General features: G+C 40.0%; 1 protein-coding gene across 1 annotated transcript in view; it reads right to left on the bottom strand.

Annotated features, from left to right (window-relative positions):
• The window catches only part of LOC126094980 (tubulin polyglutamylase ttll6), a 274,712-nt gene extending 256,877 nt beyond the window's left edge, over positions 1–17,835 (bottom strand). Inside the window, exons 1-4 of the mRNA XM_049909635.1 lie at positions 17,824–17,835; positions 7,127–7,139; positions 6,394–6,548; positions 6,178–6,308 (exon numbers count right to left, since the gene is read on the bottom strand). Coding sequence (XP_049765592.1) covers positions 6,178–6,308; positions 6,394–6,548; positions 7,127–7,139; positions 17,824–17,835 — 311 coding nt within the window. The remainder of the gene's footprint in view (positions 1–6,177; positions 6,309–6,393; positions 6,549–7,126; positions 7,140–17,823) is intronic.
• Positions 17,836–18,069: the final 234 nt, after the last annotated feature.

The following is an 18,069-nucleotide window of genomic DNA, read 5'->3' as shown; positions in this document are numbered from 1 at the left end:
AGTGCGGCAGAATAATTGTAAAAAGTGATTTGAGATCATCTGAGTGCACGTTGTAAAGGTAAACTCGTATGTGTATTAAATTTAGTCAATACAATATCTATGTCCCGTTTTTTTCTTCATTGTCTCAGATTTTTCTCTAATTTATTTTAAATGTCCCCTTTTTCAATGAAAATGAAATGGCCACCCTAATAATGGCCAAAGCTTCTTTTTCAATTTGAGAATACTTTTGTTGGGCATCCATGAGCGTTTTGGAGGCATAAGCGATGGGTTGTTCAGAACCGTCAGAAAAACGGTGCGCAAGGACTGCACCAACCCCGTATTGAGAGGTGTGGCAAGAACAAGATGTTGGCCAGGTCGATAAGTGCCCAGGCACAGGGCCTGTTTCAGCATAATCTTCAATTTCTGGAAAGCCGCATTGCATGTTATGCAACAGACAATGCAACGGCTGAGCCACCGAAGCAACAGACGGCAAAAACCTGTGATAGTATGCTATTTTCCCCAAGAAGGCCTGCAGTTCATTAACAGATGTAGGGCGAGGAAGCGAATCGATCGCAGCGACAGTTTGCTGAAGCGGACGAATACCATCCCAAGAGAGTTGAAACCCCAGAACGTGATAGATGCCTGAAAAAATTTTGATTTCTGAAAATTACACTTAAGACCGGCAGTCTGTAAGACATGAAAAAGTGTGTGGAGATTCTGAAGATGTTCTTCAGTGGTGGAGCTAGTGACAACAATGTCGTCCATGTAATTTATACACCCAGGTACAGTGAGCAATAATTGTTCCAAGAATCACTGAAAGAGAGCAGGGGCACTGGCAACCCCAAATGGCAATCATTGGTATTGATAGAGACCAAAAGGCATGTTAAGGACCAGAAACTGCTGGGAAGCAGCGTCGAGAGGAAGTTGATGATAAGCTTCTGACAGGTCAAGTTTAGAAAAATACTAGCCTCCAGCAAGTTTAGTGAACAATTCTTCAGGTCGAGGCATAGGGTAAGTGTCGATAAGGCATTGAGCATTTACAGTGGCTTTGAAATCGCCACAGAGACAAATATCACCATTTGGCTTAGCAACGACAACGACAGGAGAGGACCACTCACTGGAAGTGACAGGAAACAAGACCCCTGAAGCAATGAGACAATCCAGCTCCCATTTGACCTGACCACCAACGGCCGCAGGAATGGGCCAAGCACGAAAAAACTTAGGCCGAGCAGTGGGTTTGAGCGTGATATGAGCTTCAAAGTCGTTTGCACAGCCTAACACAGGAAAAAAAAGGGACGAAAATGTCGTCAACAAGGAATCCAATTGAGCATAAGGAATAGCATCAGAGACGATATTGACAGAGTCATCTATGGAGAACCCAAAAACATGAAAGGCATCGAAACCAAAAAGATTCTCTGTGTTACTATGGTCGCCCACAAATATGGGAACAGTGCGAATGACAGACTTGTAAGATACCTCAGCATCAATCACATTGTCCCAAGAGAGAAACCTTCTGTTTATTGTAAGTCCGTAATTGCCTAGTGACAGGTGACAGGATTGGAGAACCCAATTGAAGATACATCTGAGAATTGATGATAGTGGCAGCAGAACCAGTATCCACCTGCATGCGAACATCTCGACCAAGTATTTCGACAGTGAGGAATAACTTCCCTGAAAGGGAAGAAGCACAATTGACAGACAACACAGAATCAGAATCAGCGCCATGTTCATGAACATCATGTATGTGATGCGATTTGCAAACGGATGACAAATGACCCTTTTTTTTGCATTTGTGACACACGGCCCAACGTTGTGGACAATCCTCTCATGAATGTTTCGTAAAACACCGCGGACATGAAGGAAGTTGCCGTGGGTTTTGCTGCAGTGTCTTAGAGGTTTGTTTACGGTTAGGCCCAGGCTGCGCTTGGTAGCGTACTGCAGCCACGTTGGCCGGCGGGGACATGCCACACTTCATCAACAGTGCACAGAGGTTGTATTTCCCCGACGTCACCCCATGCCTCTATTTGTGCTCCAGCGGCGTGAGAAATTTCAAAAGACTGAGCGATGGATAGGACTTCATCTAGAGTCAGATTTGCCAACTGAAGAGTACATTGCCTAACTTCTTTGTCAGGCGCCGACCAGATAATAGCATCCCATACCATGGAATCGGCGTAGGATTCTTTGTCAACTTCAGTAACAAATTGACACTTTCTACTGAGGCCGTAAAGTTCAGCAGCCCAAGTGCTATAGGATTGATTTGGTTGTTTTTGAGAACGATAAATGGCGACAGAGAGGCTACCACATGCGTATGCTTTTGAAAATAGACAAACAGAAGTGAGCACATTTCAGCAAAGGACAAAGACACAGGATCTTTCAAATTGTGACAACAACCAATACATTTGAGGTGAAATAAATGAAAGGAACAGAGACTTACATGTTTGGTCATCTGTGACATGAAATGCAAAGAACTGCTGTCAAAGACGTTTTTCGTAATCAGACCAGTCTTCCGCCGTCTCATCGTAAGGCAGAAAAGGAGGCAGTGACAATGATGAGAGACGCCCCGCATTTGATGCCGCGATGAAATCACGATTCGCATTTGTGAGAAGAGTCTGCTGTTCTATGAGACCTTGCAATAGTTGTTATAAAGTAGCCTTGGAAACACGTGGGTCAACGATGAAAAAGAAAAATTCACTACCTCGTCGCCAATTTTATAACTTCAAGTTGAACAAATATATTTCAAGGACGACGCAATACATGAAAGTCACAGATCAAGTAAACAGAGTAAGACGTGTGTCACTTTAACAGTCAAATCAAGACTGAGTCCGAGTCTAGCGGCCACTGGCTGGCTGGCCGCTTAAGTGGCACTGCTGCTGCGTGGCTGGCAGACAGCGCCGCATGTGGAGGATGCGCATAACTGAGCGGCGGCACTTTGAAAGATCGGCGACTCACAACACCTATATGGAAGCATCATTGCAGCTACTGTAAGGGAGTTACATAAGCTGAGTTTAATTCCAATCATTAATGCTACATCATGGTGCTAAAACAAAAGGCACAGGGGACAGTTGCAAAAAACAAGATATGTGAAGGTAAGGGAAAAACTGTCTTCTTGCACGAGAATTCCACACATCACAAGATGCATAACGCACATGCTTTGCTGCACAGCTTTGGATTGGAGGTTGGCAGCATCCAGCATGCAGTCCTGACTTGATACTGTGCTATTTTTGTGTTTGGTGAGCTAAAAGGACATTTGGGTGACCAATGATTTTCCAACAATGGTCAGATACAAATCAATCCCCTATGCTGGTTCCACAAGTGTGGAACATGTTTCTGTGGTAAGGACACCGAAAGCTGAAAGATGTTTACAGTGCCTGGCAGGTTGTGTGTAGAAATATTCTCGTATGTTACTGCTGTACACTGATCAACTGGTTCACCAAAACATTATGACAACTGCCCACCAAAACGTTGTAAGCCACTTGGCGGCATTGCAGGCATGTGACATGGTAACAATATTATGTAAGTGGTAATGAAAACATGGCTGCAAATCGGGAAGCCCATTGACATAAGAGTCTTTGAAAAAAGGCAATCTATTACTATGCTGAGCCAGTGAGCAAGTATCTCAAAAATGGTAAAGCTGGTCGAATGTCCCTTCACAGAGTATGAGGTTTGGAGGCTTATCTGCTCTGTAAAGTAAGACAGATGGTGTTCTGTGGTGTCTTTGCCAAAAAAGCACAATGCTGGTGCATGCACAAGGGTTTCAGAGCACACCATTCATTGTACATTGTTGAACAGGGAGCTCTGCAACAGACTACTCCTGTGTGTTCACATCTTGACCTAACAACATTATCAATTACAGTGGGCATGGGACCACTGGGATTCAACTGTTGAACAATGGAAATGCTCTAGTGGAATTTTGACATTGATTAAGGAACCATATCCAGGTGAGGCACTTTCAAGAAGTCAGGTTTTCAAGTGGCACAAAAGGTTCCGTGAAGGCAGAAATTCAGTGCAAGATGATCTCAGAGTTGGTCACCTGTCTACAGCTCATAGCAATGCAAACATGGAAGGTGTAAGGCAGTTGTTTCGCAAAGATCGTCATGTAACTTTGCGTGCAATATCAGAAGAATTTAATTTGAATTGGGATGTGTGTCACAATATTTTATGTGAAGATTTATGGAAACATAAATTTAATGCAAAACTCATCCTCCACACACTAACAGGCAAAAGGAAAGAGGAAAGATGAAGTATTTCTGCTTAACTACCGGTAGGACCAGATATGATCCCACATTTCTGACAAATATTACTGCTGGGGATGAAAGTTGATGCCACCAGTATGATCCTCACATGAAGAGTCAAAGAGCTGAAAGGCAGTCATGGATCAACAGCCATGAGAAATGTCAAATGACAACCTTTGAGAACAAAGACAATGTTGACTTCATTCTTTGATGCCATAGGTATGAGTATGTTCATCCAGGTTAAACAGTGAACCAAACTCTTTACATCGAAGTCTCGAAACGTTTGTGACAAGGAATTTGATGTTACTACCTTCATTTGTAGCATTCTCAGGACTGTTTCTTACTGCATGACTATACAAGATCCCATACTGCTTTCTCTATTACTGAGTATCTGGCCAAACATTCAGTTATTGCCATCCCATATACATCCAATTTACCCTATCTCTCATCTTGTGATTTTTCTTATTTCTGGGAGTCAAAAGGTGACTGAAAGGAAAGCTTCATCAACAAAACAGGCTGTGACAAATGAGCTTACAAGCATCATAGTTGAAAATTCCTTGCTTGCTTCCAAGATCTCCAGAAACATTGGCAACTGTGTATAGATAGCCAAGGGGCTACTTCAATCGGAGTGATGGTATAGGCTCAATAGGAATGCTGGATGCTGCAGACAAGTATGTTACAGTCAACAATATTTCACACCTGTGCTATGAGAGCTTTCAGCTTTAATATTCAGGTCCGCTTTGTACACAGCTGAGGTCGATTAACATTTGCTCGCAGGAGCTGCTACCTTACCTGGACCTTCTGTTTAGACTTGTGAACTACATCATAAATTAAATTAAAACACTTAACTTCAATATACAAACTATTTAATAATCAGAGTAACAAAAAAATATCCTGAGAGATAATTCAAGATGGTGTCTTGTCCATTATGCTTCAAGTGTGACTTTTCTTCAAGTCCTGAACAAAGTATTAATAGTTGTGAAAACTCAGTTAGTTGATATTTATATCTTTTAATGTCGACTGCTCTAGCTATAGCAATTTATTTCTTTTTTTTTTTTTTTTTCATATCAGGTTATGTGAAAGTTGCCATGACCACATAAAGAGATTACAATACACTTGTAAACCGAAAACACTTTTCATGGGATTCTTTGTCTGCACTGAATGTTGTTTAGCTGGTATCTGTATGTCAAACCTCACTGTCCACATTGCCAAACCACGTTACAACAATCAGTTTAATTTGGTTACAGAACTTTTAATTGTATGTTCAAATCTGTGAGGAAATGACGTAATCAGTTTTGATCAATTCGTTATCACACTATCACCTATTTGAGAAAAATCATATTCCATGTCTTGACAACACTGTGTTAGCAGCTGTACAGCTGCAGGTGCAGGTGCTTCCCACCGAGTCTGATAAGAGACAACACAAAACACCTGATTTAGCTTGATAAAGAAGTCATGTACAATATTTTTCAAGCAGCCAATTGTCAGACAACAAGATCATCAAAACTGACTACAAAATTTGTTATTTTAGTGCAACTCAAACTGTGGTAGGTGATAAGTTCCTATGGGACCAAACTGCTGAGGTCATTGGTTACAACTTAAACTGTGTTACAAGTAAAACGATAGTATGGAATCAATGTTACAGATCATCTTCAACATCTAAGCTTTACAACTTTTCCATTGATTGCAGTATTCTGTAAAAATGTCATTTTCTTCAATTAGCTATAATTAACAATATTCCAACATGCAAAACATAGTTTTAGGCATTAAAATGCAGTCCTATAATTCAAATTTGGTATAAAAATTAAATCATCCTTTTTCTAGTTTCTGAATGGAAATGTGAAGCACTCCTTTGGTGCAAATTGTTGCTTAGAAGTAACAGTAAACTTGATTTTAGTAGTGATCTATGATCATGGAAAACATTTCTATATAGCTAAATAGATTCTGTTATTATTTTTTAACTTACTCCGCAGGAAGACTCCAAGTTTTGGGAAAGAAGTTGTAATCTTTTGGAAAAATTTTTAACATTCTGTTAAGATTACGAGCAAGCAGATCCTTTCGGCAAATTTCAGACATTCCAGGAAAATGATTAATCTTCTGAAAAGAAAAGAAAGGAGAGCTGTACAGAACGTCTCCAATATCTTCAGTTAATGGTGATATGTTGACGGCTATCACATGAAACCTGGAATCTCTTCATATCCTTTGCTCTTTCAATGGATACTGACAAATCAGTCCAATATACATTCCATGGTTCATTCTCCGAAACATCCCTCATGCCAAACTTTCTTGCGACTCGACGAACTACTTCATACTTGCAAGTAGATGTGCAAATTGTGAGTGCCCTATACAAATACAATGCATTACTATCTGTGATAGTTTTCATTAAAGTTAGAAAAATTTTGGATAAATGACAAGAACAGCAGAAATTGCACTAATCAATCATTTTTAATACATATCACCATTACATCTTAATGTGAAAGGCCCAAGGAAATTCTTGCTACTAAAAAGTTAAAAATATGAAGTTTCTCATATACAAAAAAATAATTTGGCTTACATGAGCATACACAGACAGACTCTGAATCTCATATTTCTGAAATTGAACCCTCCTTTCCCATGAGGTAAAGAGAATGAACAAGAGAAGGAATATGTAACTCATAGGTAATCAATAAAATAAACAAATTACAGAGACTGTTGAATTGAAAGGGATACAGTTTGAGACTAAATGAACAGATCCTCTGCTATTATCATTACAAAGCGTTTACTTTAGTATAATCACTTGCCATCTTACTGAATCAAGGTTTATCATCAAATTATGAAAAGGGTAGGCTGCTACTCACTATAAAGATGACATGCTGAGTTGCAGACAGGCTGGAATATCAGTCCAGTGCCCATGAGAGGTGCTTGCTTGTGTGAATGTCTGTGTTTTTTCTTTTCCTACCCAAATAAGACTTTGGCCAAAAGCTTGACGTGTAACAGTCTTTTCCCTGTGTCTGTCTGTAACTCAAAGTGCCAACCTTTTCATAATATTGTTGATATTCCAACCTGGACTTTCCATTGTTTGAATCAAGGTTTAGAATTAGATAGTCAAAGTATTATTCCCACAACTGCCCCAACTCCTTCATCCCCAAAGGTAAAATTATCTTCCACAGTTTCAACATTTACTGACAAGGGAACATCCCCATCGCACCCCCCTCAGATTTAGTTATAAGTTGGCACAATGGATAGGCCTTGAAAAACTGAACACAGATCGATCGAGAAAACAGGAAGAAGTTGTGTGGAACCATGAAAAAATAAGCAAAATATACAAACTGGGTCGTGCATTTGTAAGATATGCAATATTAAGGGCAATATTAAGCGAAGAGCTCCGTGGTTAGCGTGAACACCTGCAGAATGAGAGGTCCTTGGTTCAAATCTTCCCTCGACCGAAAATTTTAACTTTTTATTTTCAGTTTATGTGAAAAATTCTTATGTTTTCATCACTTTTTTTGGAGTGATTATTACATCCACAAGAAAACCTAAATCGGGCAAGGTAGAAGAAACTTTTCACCCATTCGTCAAGTGTACTAGTTAGGTGGGTCGACAACATATTCCTGTCATGTGACGCACATGGTCACCAGTGTCGTATACAAAATATCAGACGTGTTTTCCTGTGGAGGAATCGGTTGACCTATGACCTTGCGATCAAATGTTTTCTGTTCCCATTGGAGAGGCACGTCCTTTCGTCAACTAATCACACGGTTTTGCGGTGTGGTCGCAAAACACAGACACTAAACTTATTACAGTGAACAGAGACGTCAATGAACGAATGGACAGATCATAACTTTGCGAAAATAAAGAAAGCAAAATTTTCAGCGGAGGGCAGATCTGAACCTAGGACCTCTCGTCCCGCAGCTGTTCACACTAACCACGGGACCACGGCGCTCCTCGCCTCAGATTGCCCTTAATATTGCATATCTTACGCATGGACGACCCAGTTTGTATATTTTGCTTATTTTTTCATAGTTCAACACAACTTCTTCCTGTTTTCTCGATTGATCTGTGTTCAGTTTTTCAAGGCCTATCCATTGTGCCAACTTATAACTAAATCTGAGGGGGGTGCGATGGGGATGTTCCCTTGTGAGTAGTTACTTTACAGCTGGAAATGACTGCCAAACAGAATTCAGTCTTCTTCAGTCTGTAAAGCAGGCTGAAGAGTTCAATGTATGGGTCAAACAAGAAACCAGAAAACGTGTTTACACAGTGTGAATGGACATAGTGTCTGGTGCTCAAACAGAGGTCCTTGTTCAGCTCACAGAAGGGATATATAATGTGGTTGAACCCTCAGAATAATTGGAGTGATTCACGAAAGAAAAGTTATTAAGAAATCGCTCAATCAGCTTTCTATCTGTACTGAAGGCAGTTATGCAGACATTCTGTAGGCCTCAATGCTGCTTCCAATCTGCATAAATTGACAATCTTTACCCAAAATTCTGAGAAAGACACTAAAAACAAGCACTGAAAGGCTAAATAAATTGTATTCTGTGATTCTTCTTAGCATGTAATGATTCACTGCTAGTGTTATCCAGCTCTGTAATTCACTCTTATTTTAGTCTCATTTGATGGAAACAGCACCCCATTTGAACAATGGAAGATTTTTCACATGGATCAGATGCGTTACACATAGTCTTATTGGCCAATTTTTTTCTACAGAAATCCATACACATTACAAAAATTGATGAACATATATATGTAGTTACGTATGTATATATGTACACATGTATAAGGGTTGTCTGAAAAGTTCTTGGTACCACAAAGAGATTGCAGCACTACTCACATGGTATTTCCCCTCACATTAGTACACATGTTAGTAGATGCCACCTAAAATTGCAAGTCATTTCACACAGCAGTTGACTGTAAGCAGCCATTTGCGGCAGTTATGGTGTACATGGTATTGAAAATGGAAAAAAAATCTAGTATCAATCAGTGATTAAATTCTTCATAAAAGAAGGTTTAACAATGACCAAAATTCATCTGCTGTTTGTAAATGTGTATAATAGCTCTTCATCTTCAATTTCCACCATGAAAACATAGGCAGCAGCGATTAAATGTGGCCATGAAAGTGAATATGATCCATGTGAAGGACATACAAAAAGTGCAAGCACACTAGAAATCAACAAAGCGCATGATGCAATTCTGGAAGATCAGCGTATAAAGATGCATGAAAGTGCTAATGCTCTAGGGATATCAAAGGAATGTGTTGGTCACTTTTTGCACCAGGAATTGAACATGAGAAACCTTTGTGCAAGATGGGTGCCACAAATGCTCACTGTGATCACAAACACATTACCATGACACTTTCCAAGCAGTGCTTGGTGCATTTTAAGAAAAACAGAAGTTACTTTTTGCATCAATACGCAATAATAGCTGAGACCTAGATTCACTACTACCCAAATCCAAACAGCAGTCTATGCAGTGGGTAGAAGCTGGTTCTTCAGCTCCAAAGAAGGCAACCATGGTGCAAATGGTGGGAAGATCATGCATCAGTGTTTTGGCATGCGAAAGTAATTTTGTTTACTGCCTGTCTTGCAGAAGGTAGAACCATAACTGGAGAATACTACACTGAACTTCTAACAAAAGCTGGACACATGCGTTCATTAGGATAAGGCACGTGCCCACAAAAGTGTCTTGGCAATGAGAAAACTGAGGCATATGAACTATGAAGTGGTGGAAAAACCACCCTACCCCCAGATTTGGCTTTCTCAGACTTCCACCTATTCTCAAAACTGAAGAACTTCCTCACTGGTCTGCACTTTTCATCCAATCAAGAAACTTGCGGCTGTAGATGGGTACTTTGCAGTGCTTCCAGAAGAACACTACAGTGGGGATTATGGCATTGAAACACTGCAGGATCAAATGTACTGATACTAGAGGAGATTATGTTGAAAAATAAAACCTTCTTTAAGACCATAAAATTGTCATTTCCACTACCAGGCCGAGAGCTTTTCAGATCACCCTCCTATGTATATATGTTCCACATCTCCTCCTAACCCACTCAACCTATTTCAACCCCACCTGGTACACATCTCACTTACTGTGTGGACAGAATCACTGTGGGGGTAAGAGCCAGGTACCTATGAAATGGGCATGGGTGGGGGTGAAAAAGTAGTGTAGCTCATGGTGCATGAATTCACAAGTTTAGTCATCCAGTATTTGAGAATGAGAACACTCAGTGCCTTGCAACAAACTTTATACATAATTTAAAACCCTGACAAAAACTTTTCTCACTGACAACCCCCACAAAATGATGAAAAGAAAAAGTTTATGGCTCAATGTATTTTTGCTATTTATGCAGTAAAACTGCACCATCAGTCATTACATTTCAGTTTGTTATTTCATTATTACAGTTGTATTCACAACACATTATGCAGACATATACACATATATCACTAAATGTATTTGCAAAATTATATTGTTGTACAACATATAATTCAGGAGATATGAGGTCATAAATACTGAGATATGTGAGAAACTGCCACATCACGCACAACATTTACATTTATTACGTCTGTACTACTGGCTCTATTTACAACATGTTTAGTATATCGTATCCACATACGCTGCTGAATGTACCTACAAAATTATATCATCGTATAACACATACAAGGTGACAATTATTGAACAATATGGGAAAAAAAACTTAAATTAGTTACAAAGTACAGCACGCACACACTTCATTCAACATGTAAACATCACTATAGATATTTGGATTTAGGATATGACATATTGAATATGCCTGCAATCATTGGCGATGATCTGGTGCAAATGAATAGTGAAATTCTGCATGACCCGCTGAACTGTTGGAACATTGATGCTGTCGATGACCACCTGAATGGCTGTTTTCAGCTCAGCAATGGTTTTGGGGTTACTGCTGTACACCTTGTCTTTAATACAGTCCCACAAAAAGGAGTCACGTGTTCAGATCTGGAGAATATGGTGGCCAATCAAGGCCCATGCCAGTGGCCCCAGAATGTGGTCCCCAGAGTGCTCCTCCAGGACATCAAACTCTCTCCTGCATACTGCATGAACCACGTCTTGTTGAAATCAGGGTCACTTTGGATAAGGGGCTGAAACTATCTTCCTAAACCTTCACATACTGTTCAGTAGTCACCATGTCATCAAGGAATATTGCACTGGTTATTCTGTGACTGGACATTGCACACCACACAATCACCTGCCGAGGGTGACGAGACTTCTCGATCGTGAAGAGTGCATTTTCAGTACCCCAAATGCACCAATTTTGCTTATTGACGAACCCATTCAAGTGAAAGTGGGCTTTGTCCCTAAACCAAACCATATTCATATCAAACTCCTGTTCATCAATTCTGTGGACAATAGTATTGGCAAAATACAACCACTGTTCCATGGCCCTTGGGTTTAATGGCTAATAGGTTTGAATATTGTATGGGCAGAGATACAGGTCTTCAACAGCAATTTGTCACAGTGTCTCGTGGTGGATTCCCAACTGCTGTGCAGCTCATCTGATCAATTTCCTGGGGCTGATTTGAAACACAGTGCATGTCTTCTTGATGTTTTCAGGCATTTTCACCATTTTTGTACGACCGACATTTCCAACACTGTCATCACAAACACTACCCATTCTCACAAACTTGTCAATCAAATTCTTAATTATTACCACACTTGGACCGGTTGTCTTCAGCTTGAACTCGGTCGCAAACTTCCTTTGACCGATAGTTGGGCTGTTACTGCTTGCATAGAAGGCCTTCACAAGCATTATATGCTCAGACACGCTATACTGCGACATTTTTCATGTGCAAATGCCAACAACAAGACCTGTGTGCATGCACATACTAATTCCCATCATGCCCCGCAGCCAACCGTGCTGTCTGAGCATCCTAATGCAAACTGTTCAGAAGTTATGATGATTTTATTTCATATAGTTTAATAATTGTCATCCTGGAGTTCATAAGGTATGACATCATCATAAACAGTGAGGTGCATGGAAAATAGCTACATCACGCATCATGTATAAATTTATTTCTTCTTTGGTAAATCTCTATTCACAGCAAAATTCACACAAAGTATCCACATACCTACAAAAATACTGTATATCACTGTACGACCCATAGTTCAGGATATAAGATGTCAAAAACACTGAAATACGTGAAAGGCTGCCACATCACACATGATGTTTCAATTTATTTTGTCTTTACTACTAACTCTATTAGCAACAAACTTCCCACTCAGTATAAAAATATGCCACTCAATGCACCTTCAAATTTATGTCATTGTACAACATACTGCTCAGCAGATATGACATCACAGAGATTACATTGCATGAAAACGAAACAGCATGACAATATTCGTTACAGATACAGGACAAATATGTGTACAAATACGAGTGACATATGTGACATACACATAACCTAGTAATGACACAGGTAAAAATCTCCTCCTGAATCCCTGGACCGATTTCTACCAAACATGATACACATATTCAATTACTATTTGGAAAGAAATACAGACAATGGGGGAGGAAGAGCTGGACAGGCAGAGAAGGGGAAGGGGGATATGAACTCCAATATGAGGGAAGAGGAAATGGGTGCAGGGAGGGGGAGGGGGAAATGCACAGAGAAAGAGAAGAGGAGCAGATAAACAGAGAGAGGTGGGGGGCCAGGTGGCCAGAGGAAGGAAAGAGGAGGTGATGGACAGACTGAAGGAGGAGGAGGAGATACAGAGAGTGAGGAGGAAATAGAGAGGCAGAGGAGGAGATACAGAGAGCAAGGAGGAAATAGAGAGGCATCAGGATATGGACTCAAGAGGAGGGTGAAGGAGATGAAAAGAGGGGATAAAGTAGATGGGCAGAGGGGGCAGGAGCTGATGGACACAGAGAGTGTGGAGGAGCAAATGGCCAGAGAAGGGAAGTAGGAGATGGATGGAGTGTGTGGTAGCAGATAGACAAACAGAGTGGGGAGGAGCAGATGGGCAAATAGGTGGAGTTAGTAGCAGATGGACAGAGGGAAGGACAGAAGGAGATAAGACAGTGAAGGGTGGAGGAGGTGGACAGAGAGAGGGGGGAGAAAATGGACAGAGAATGGAAGGAGGAGATAGACAGAGGGAAAAGAGAAGATAAAGGGAGTGAGGAGGAGACTGAGGGCCAGGAGAAGATGGATTCAAGAGGGGCACGGAGGAGATGGAAGGAGGGGGAAGGAGCAGATGGACTGAAAAGGTGGTAGCAGAGAGACAGATTCTGGGGATGAGCAGACGGACAGAGAGATGGAGGGAGTAGCATATAGACAGAGAGAAGGACAGAAGAAGATAGACAGCAATGGGTGGAGGAAGTGGACAGAGAGGGAGGTGGGGGGAGGAGGTGGACAGAGAGAAGAGTATAGGATGAGATGGGCTAATGGAACTGGAATAAATACATATCCAGCCAAAGCCAGGTACTTAGATGCTTATCAATAAAATGTTTCATACTGTCTGCATCACACCAAGAAAAGCTTGATATTGTTTAGCAAAGTTCTATTTCATGTTGACTTCACACAAGTGTTGCAGTTACTGTCAAAATGCCATTATGCCACTTTTCCATGCAATCTTATTGCTGTTTGTATATTTAACACACAATGAAGAAGTATGAACAAATACAAGCAATGCAGAAAAGAAATTAGCCACATAATGTAGTTATCTGTAGACTGCAGTCAGACAGGTTGTTGTTTCTTCTGTTAGTGAGAAATGTTTGTAACTCTGTCATAATTATTGTTTTAAAACACTTTATACAGAATTGCCACCAACAAAAAGGCTAACTTACTTATGTCGTTTTTTCTTGGCCTTTGCTTTAGGGCTGAGCTTCCCTGTATCAGTGGAGCCTGGGCTCAATCTTTCAGTCTCATTTCTCTTTCCATCACTGCTTTTTAAATAATGAATGCATCTCTGAGCTGTAAAATACATATTAAACTAAAATTTTTATGTTATGAAGAAAAAAAGAGATCATTTTATTGAGGACAGACTGTGACTTTGAGCATACATAAAGAATTCTAACAAAATTATACACAGGAATGAAAAGAAGAATAATGTGACTGAATTTGTAATATGATGCTTGCAAATAATGGGGGAAAACATTAAACTGGAAGCATCAAAGATCTGGGCAAAGTAATTCTGAGGATGACCTATTGTGAAGGTGAAACTGATAACCACAGAGTTGTATAAATCACTGTTTATTAAACAGACTTAAGACTAAGTACATACATCCACTCATTGTGTTAGGAAAGTGTCAGGCACCAAATACCTACAAACCATGAGGATTAATATAGGTCAACTTCAGAATTTTATTTTCTGCTTCAGAAAATATAAGTATAGCAGACAACACAGATCAACACCTTCTTTCATCAAATCTCAGTTCTTCGCCTGTTATCCTCTTATTATATATTGCTACTGCTTAATTGCTTTTCTTGTGTCTCTGTCTGGTTTTCAGTTCACCTAATGATATTTTACCTACGGGTCAGCAGTTCATCATTATTCTGGCATTTTATTTTCTTCCATTTTCATGACAGGTTTCTCCATTTATTTCTACATTCTTTAAATTATTCGTTTATATTTTTAACTTCCAATTCTTGTCTGGGTTCTCCTTATTTTGTGATGGCCTGTAACCAGCTGATCTTCTTTTTAATCAAATAAAAAAAAACTTGTCTCCAGAGATTGTATAGGGTGACTGAGAGGACAGTAAGCAGGTAAATTTAAGTGGAAGGAGGGTACTTACTCTTGGGATGTATCTACTTTCTAAAAGATGGAAGGAAAGAAGGCAGAAAACACACACACACACACACACACACACACACACACACACACACACAAACCTCAAATTTAAAGGACTGTTGTCTACTCTGTTCTGGTGTAATGAAGGTAAGGCAGCAAGTATGTGTTAGTTTGCATAATGATTTTCCGTTGCTGATTTTGCAGCAGTTGTCTCATATCTGGGAGGGGTGATCTCATTTTAGGACTTCACTGCAGTAAGTAAAAAATCTGTCAGAGTAGTCCACCGAAGCACTCAAGGCGTCTGTGGTAGTGGGTGATAAGGAGTGTGCTTCTGACACTATTAGAACAGTGAACTAAGTTGGTCAGATGTATAGTGGACGAGACAGCTTGGGAGATATATTTGTAGTTGCAAGGAGACGAAAGCCTGAGAGAAGTTACTAGTATAGGTGTTGGGGGATTTGGTGCCATTTGAAATGAAATGGGTAGCAGATGCTGAAATCCTATTGCTTGTTGATTAGAGTAGAATATGAGCCACAATGAGATTCAGGTCAGTATCCAGGAAAGTGGTTTCGAATTTGGAGAAGAAATAGATGACTTTAAATTGGAGCAAGGAGATGAGATGCTACATTAAATGAAGGAGCTCTTCTTCACTATGAGCCCTGACCACAAAGATATTGTCATTGACTCTGTACCAAGCCAGAGAACACACCCACAGGGAATTGAGAAATGCCTCTTTGATACAACACAGGAAAAGTTGGGCAAAGGATGACAACACTATGGTTCCCTAAAGTGTTTGTAGGTTTGGCCCTCAATTGTGAAAAAGTAATGGGTAGGGATAAAGTTGTTCAGTGTGCTACTGAACAAGGATTTTATGATACTTTCATGTGAGCGTTGGGAAGGGCAGTGCTCAATAGCCATGTGTATGTGGGATGTTGGTGTAGAGTGAGGTGCTCTAGGAAGTGGTTTGTGTCTATTATATAGGATGGCATGCTCTTGACGATATTTTGAACATACTGATCTAGTAAAGTTGACATATGTTCAGTTGTAACTCTGAAATCCATAGTGAAATGACCAAGACAGCTGTCTTTCTGTATTTCACGCAGTAGGTAGAAGGTAGAGGTGTTCCAGTAAGGGGGAGGGGGTTGAGAAGTTCTAAGGTAGCAGCAATAAACCTTTATTAGAGGAATGGGATTTCAGGATTTTGTACACCTTATGAGAACACTTTTCTTGGAGTGTTTCTTACATCATAACATTTGAAAATGCCTCATAGTAAATCATTGAGGATCAGATTACCTTCCTCTATTTTATGGGAATAAGTTTTAGAAGCTTTTTGTAGGGCAGATGAAATTCTGATTTTCACAGCAGTACTGCAGAGAATATTAGTGATAAAAGCGCATAGGTCTAGAATATGGAAAGGTGCTGGCTGTGCCATTTCACTGTCTCATGCATGGTTTGACTGATCTAAGTAACATCATAGAGGGTCATCTGCAAACATGCAACTATATGTTGTCGTGCCTTGATGTTCTCTGCTGTATCGTTGTCAGTCTTTTCCACATCACTTTGTAAATATTCTAGATCTAATGGCAAAAAATAAATCTGACCTCTTTGAGGACGTCCACAATGAAACTCGTATCAGTGATGATAAGGCAGAAGCAGCAACAATGATTACTGAAGTACAAATGACAACTAAAACAAGTAGAAAGACTTACATGTTCAGTAAACTCTATAAGGATACATCACATCATATCTCAATGAGGAACTCTTAAACATTTAACTTTGGGCAGGAACATGTTAAGAACTGCCTCAAGCTTAGATGAGTAACTGATCATGCACTAGATGGATGATAGAACAGTTCATGATAAGAGACAGGCTCCACAATATACAGTCTCTGTAAAGAAACTTCTAAACAGACAGTGACTATTGAACAGAAGGTGTAAAACAAAGCACAGTGCTATAGACAGAAACATCATGGTGGCACATAGGCAGGTTGAAAAGATGGCGGCTAGTGTTGATATGCATAGTGTTCATGCGGATAAAAGTGAAAATTACACCGATAAAAACAGCGTGTGCACGAATTGTAGTGATGAAATCAGAAAGTTAAATGATCGTTTAAGTAGTCTGCAATTAACCATTAATACTCTGATGAGCGAACTAAAAAAACTTACGACCAGAAAGTGTGAACCTACATCAAACTTGCCTCACAGTAACCACGAAATTCCAGGCAAAGTGAAAAACAAAGTGCCTCATTCTCAACAAAGAGTATTGTATGACCCTAATACCGCGTTTACAAGCAGGTTCAGTGTGCAATCAACCGTGCAAGGTAAGAAACATTGTGCATGTGATAAAACTAACTTCCGAGCTGAATATGAAACTACAAATACGCGGAGTGATACATCCAAAAGAATGCCTAACAACTCAACTACTGTTACGAAAGGAAATCAAACTGAAAGACCTGAACACTTGTGTAACCCAAATATCAAGTATATGTCCAGCGCTGATACTAAATTGTTTGTCCATAACGACGGTGGACCTTCTAAAGAGGCAGAGAAACCTAAACGAAGAAAAGCAGTTTTGATGGCAGACAGTCATGGTCGTGGATTTGCTCGCCTTCTGAACGGTCAGTCCAGTTTACAAACAATCGCTTACATAAAGCCTGGTGCTTCTATGTCAGAAGTTTGCAATCATGTACGATCCACAGACGTTGCTGACTTATCCTCTGAAGATTTTGTTGTGCTAATTGGTGGGCCAAATGACATATATAAAAACGAAACCCACAAAGCATAACAATAACTAAAAAGGTGCTTAGGACAGTTGACACACACAAATGTTTTAGTGCTGAACATTCCACATCAGCATGACTTACCGTCTTGGTCATGCGTAAATAAAGAAATAATCAATGCCAACCAACAAATTTCATTACTTTGCAAACATTTCAGAAATGTAGAACTCGTAAATGTTAATAATATTGGGCGCAGATTCCACACATTACATGGATTGCACGTTAACAACATGGGGAAAAAACTGCTCGTCGGAAAAATTGAAGAAATTATCACCAAGAAGCATCAAACACTCAAAAGTAAAATCATCCTGGATTGGCCCCCCAAATATT

This window comes from Schistocerca cancellata, chromosome 8 (assembly GCF_023864275.1).
Source record: "Schistocerca cancellata isolate TAMUIC-IGC-003103 chromosome 8, iqSchCanc2.1, whole genome shotgun sequence".
Classification (NCBI taxonomy): Eukaryota; Metazoa; Arthropoda; class Insecta; order Orthoptera; family Acrididae; genus Schistocerca; species Schistocerca cancellata.
The sequence above is the reverse complement of the archived record's forward strand: the minus strand, read 5'-3'. Positions and strand labels throughout refer to the sequence as shown.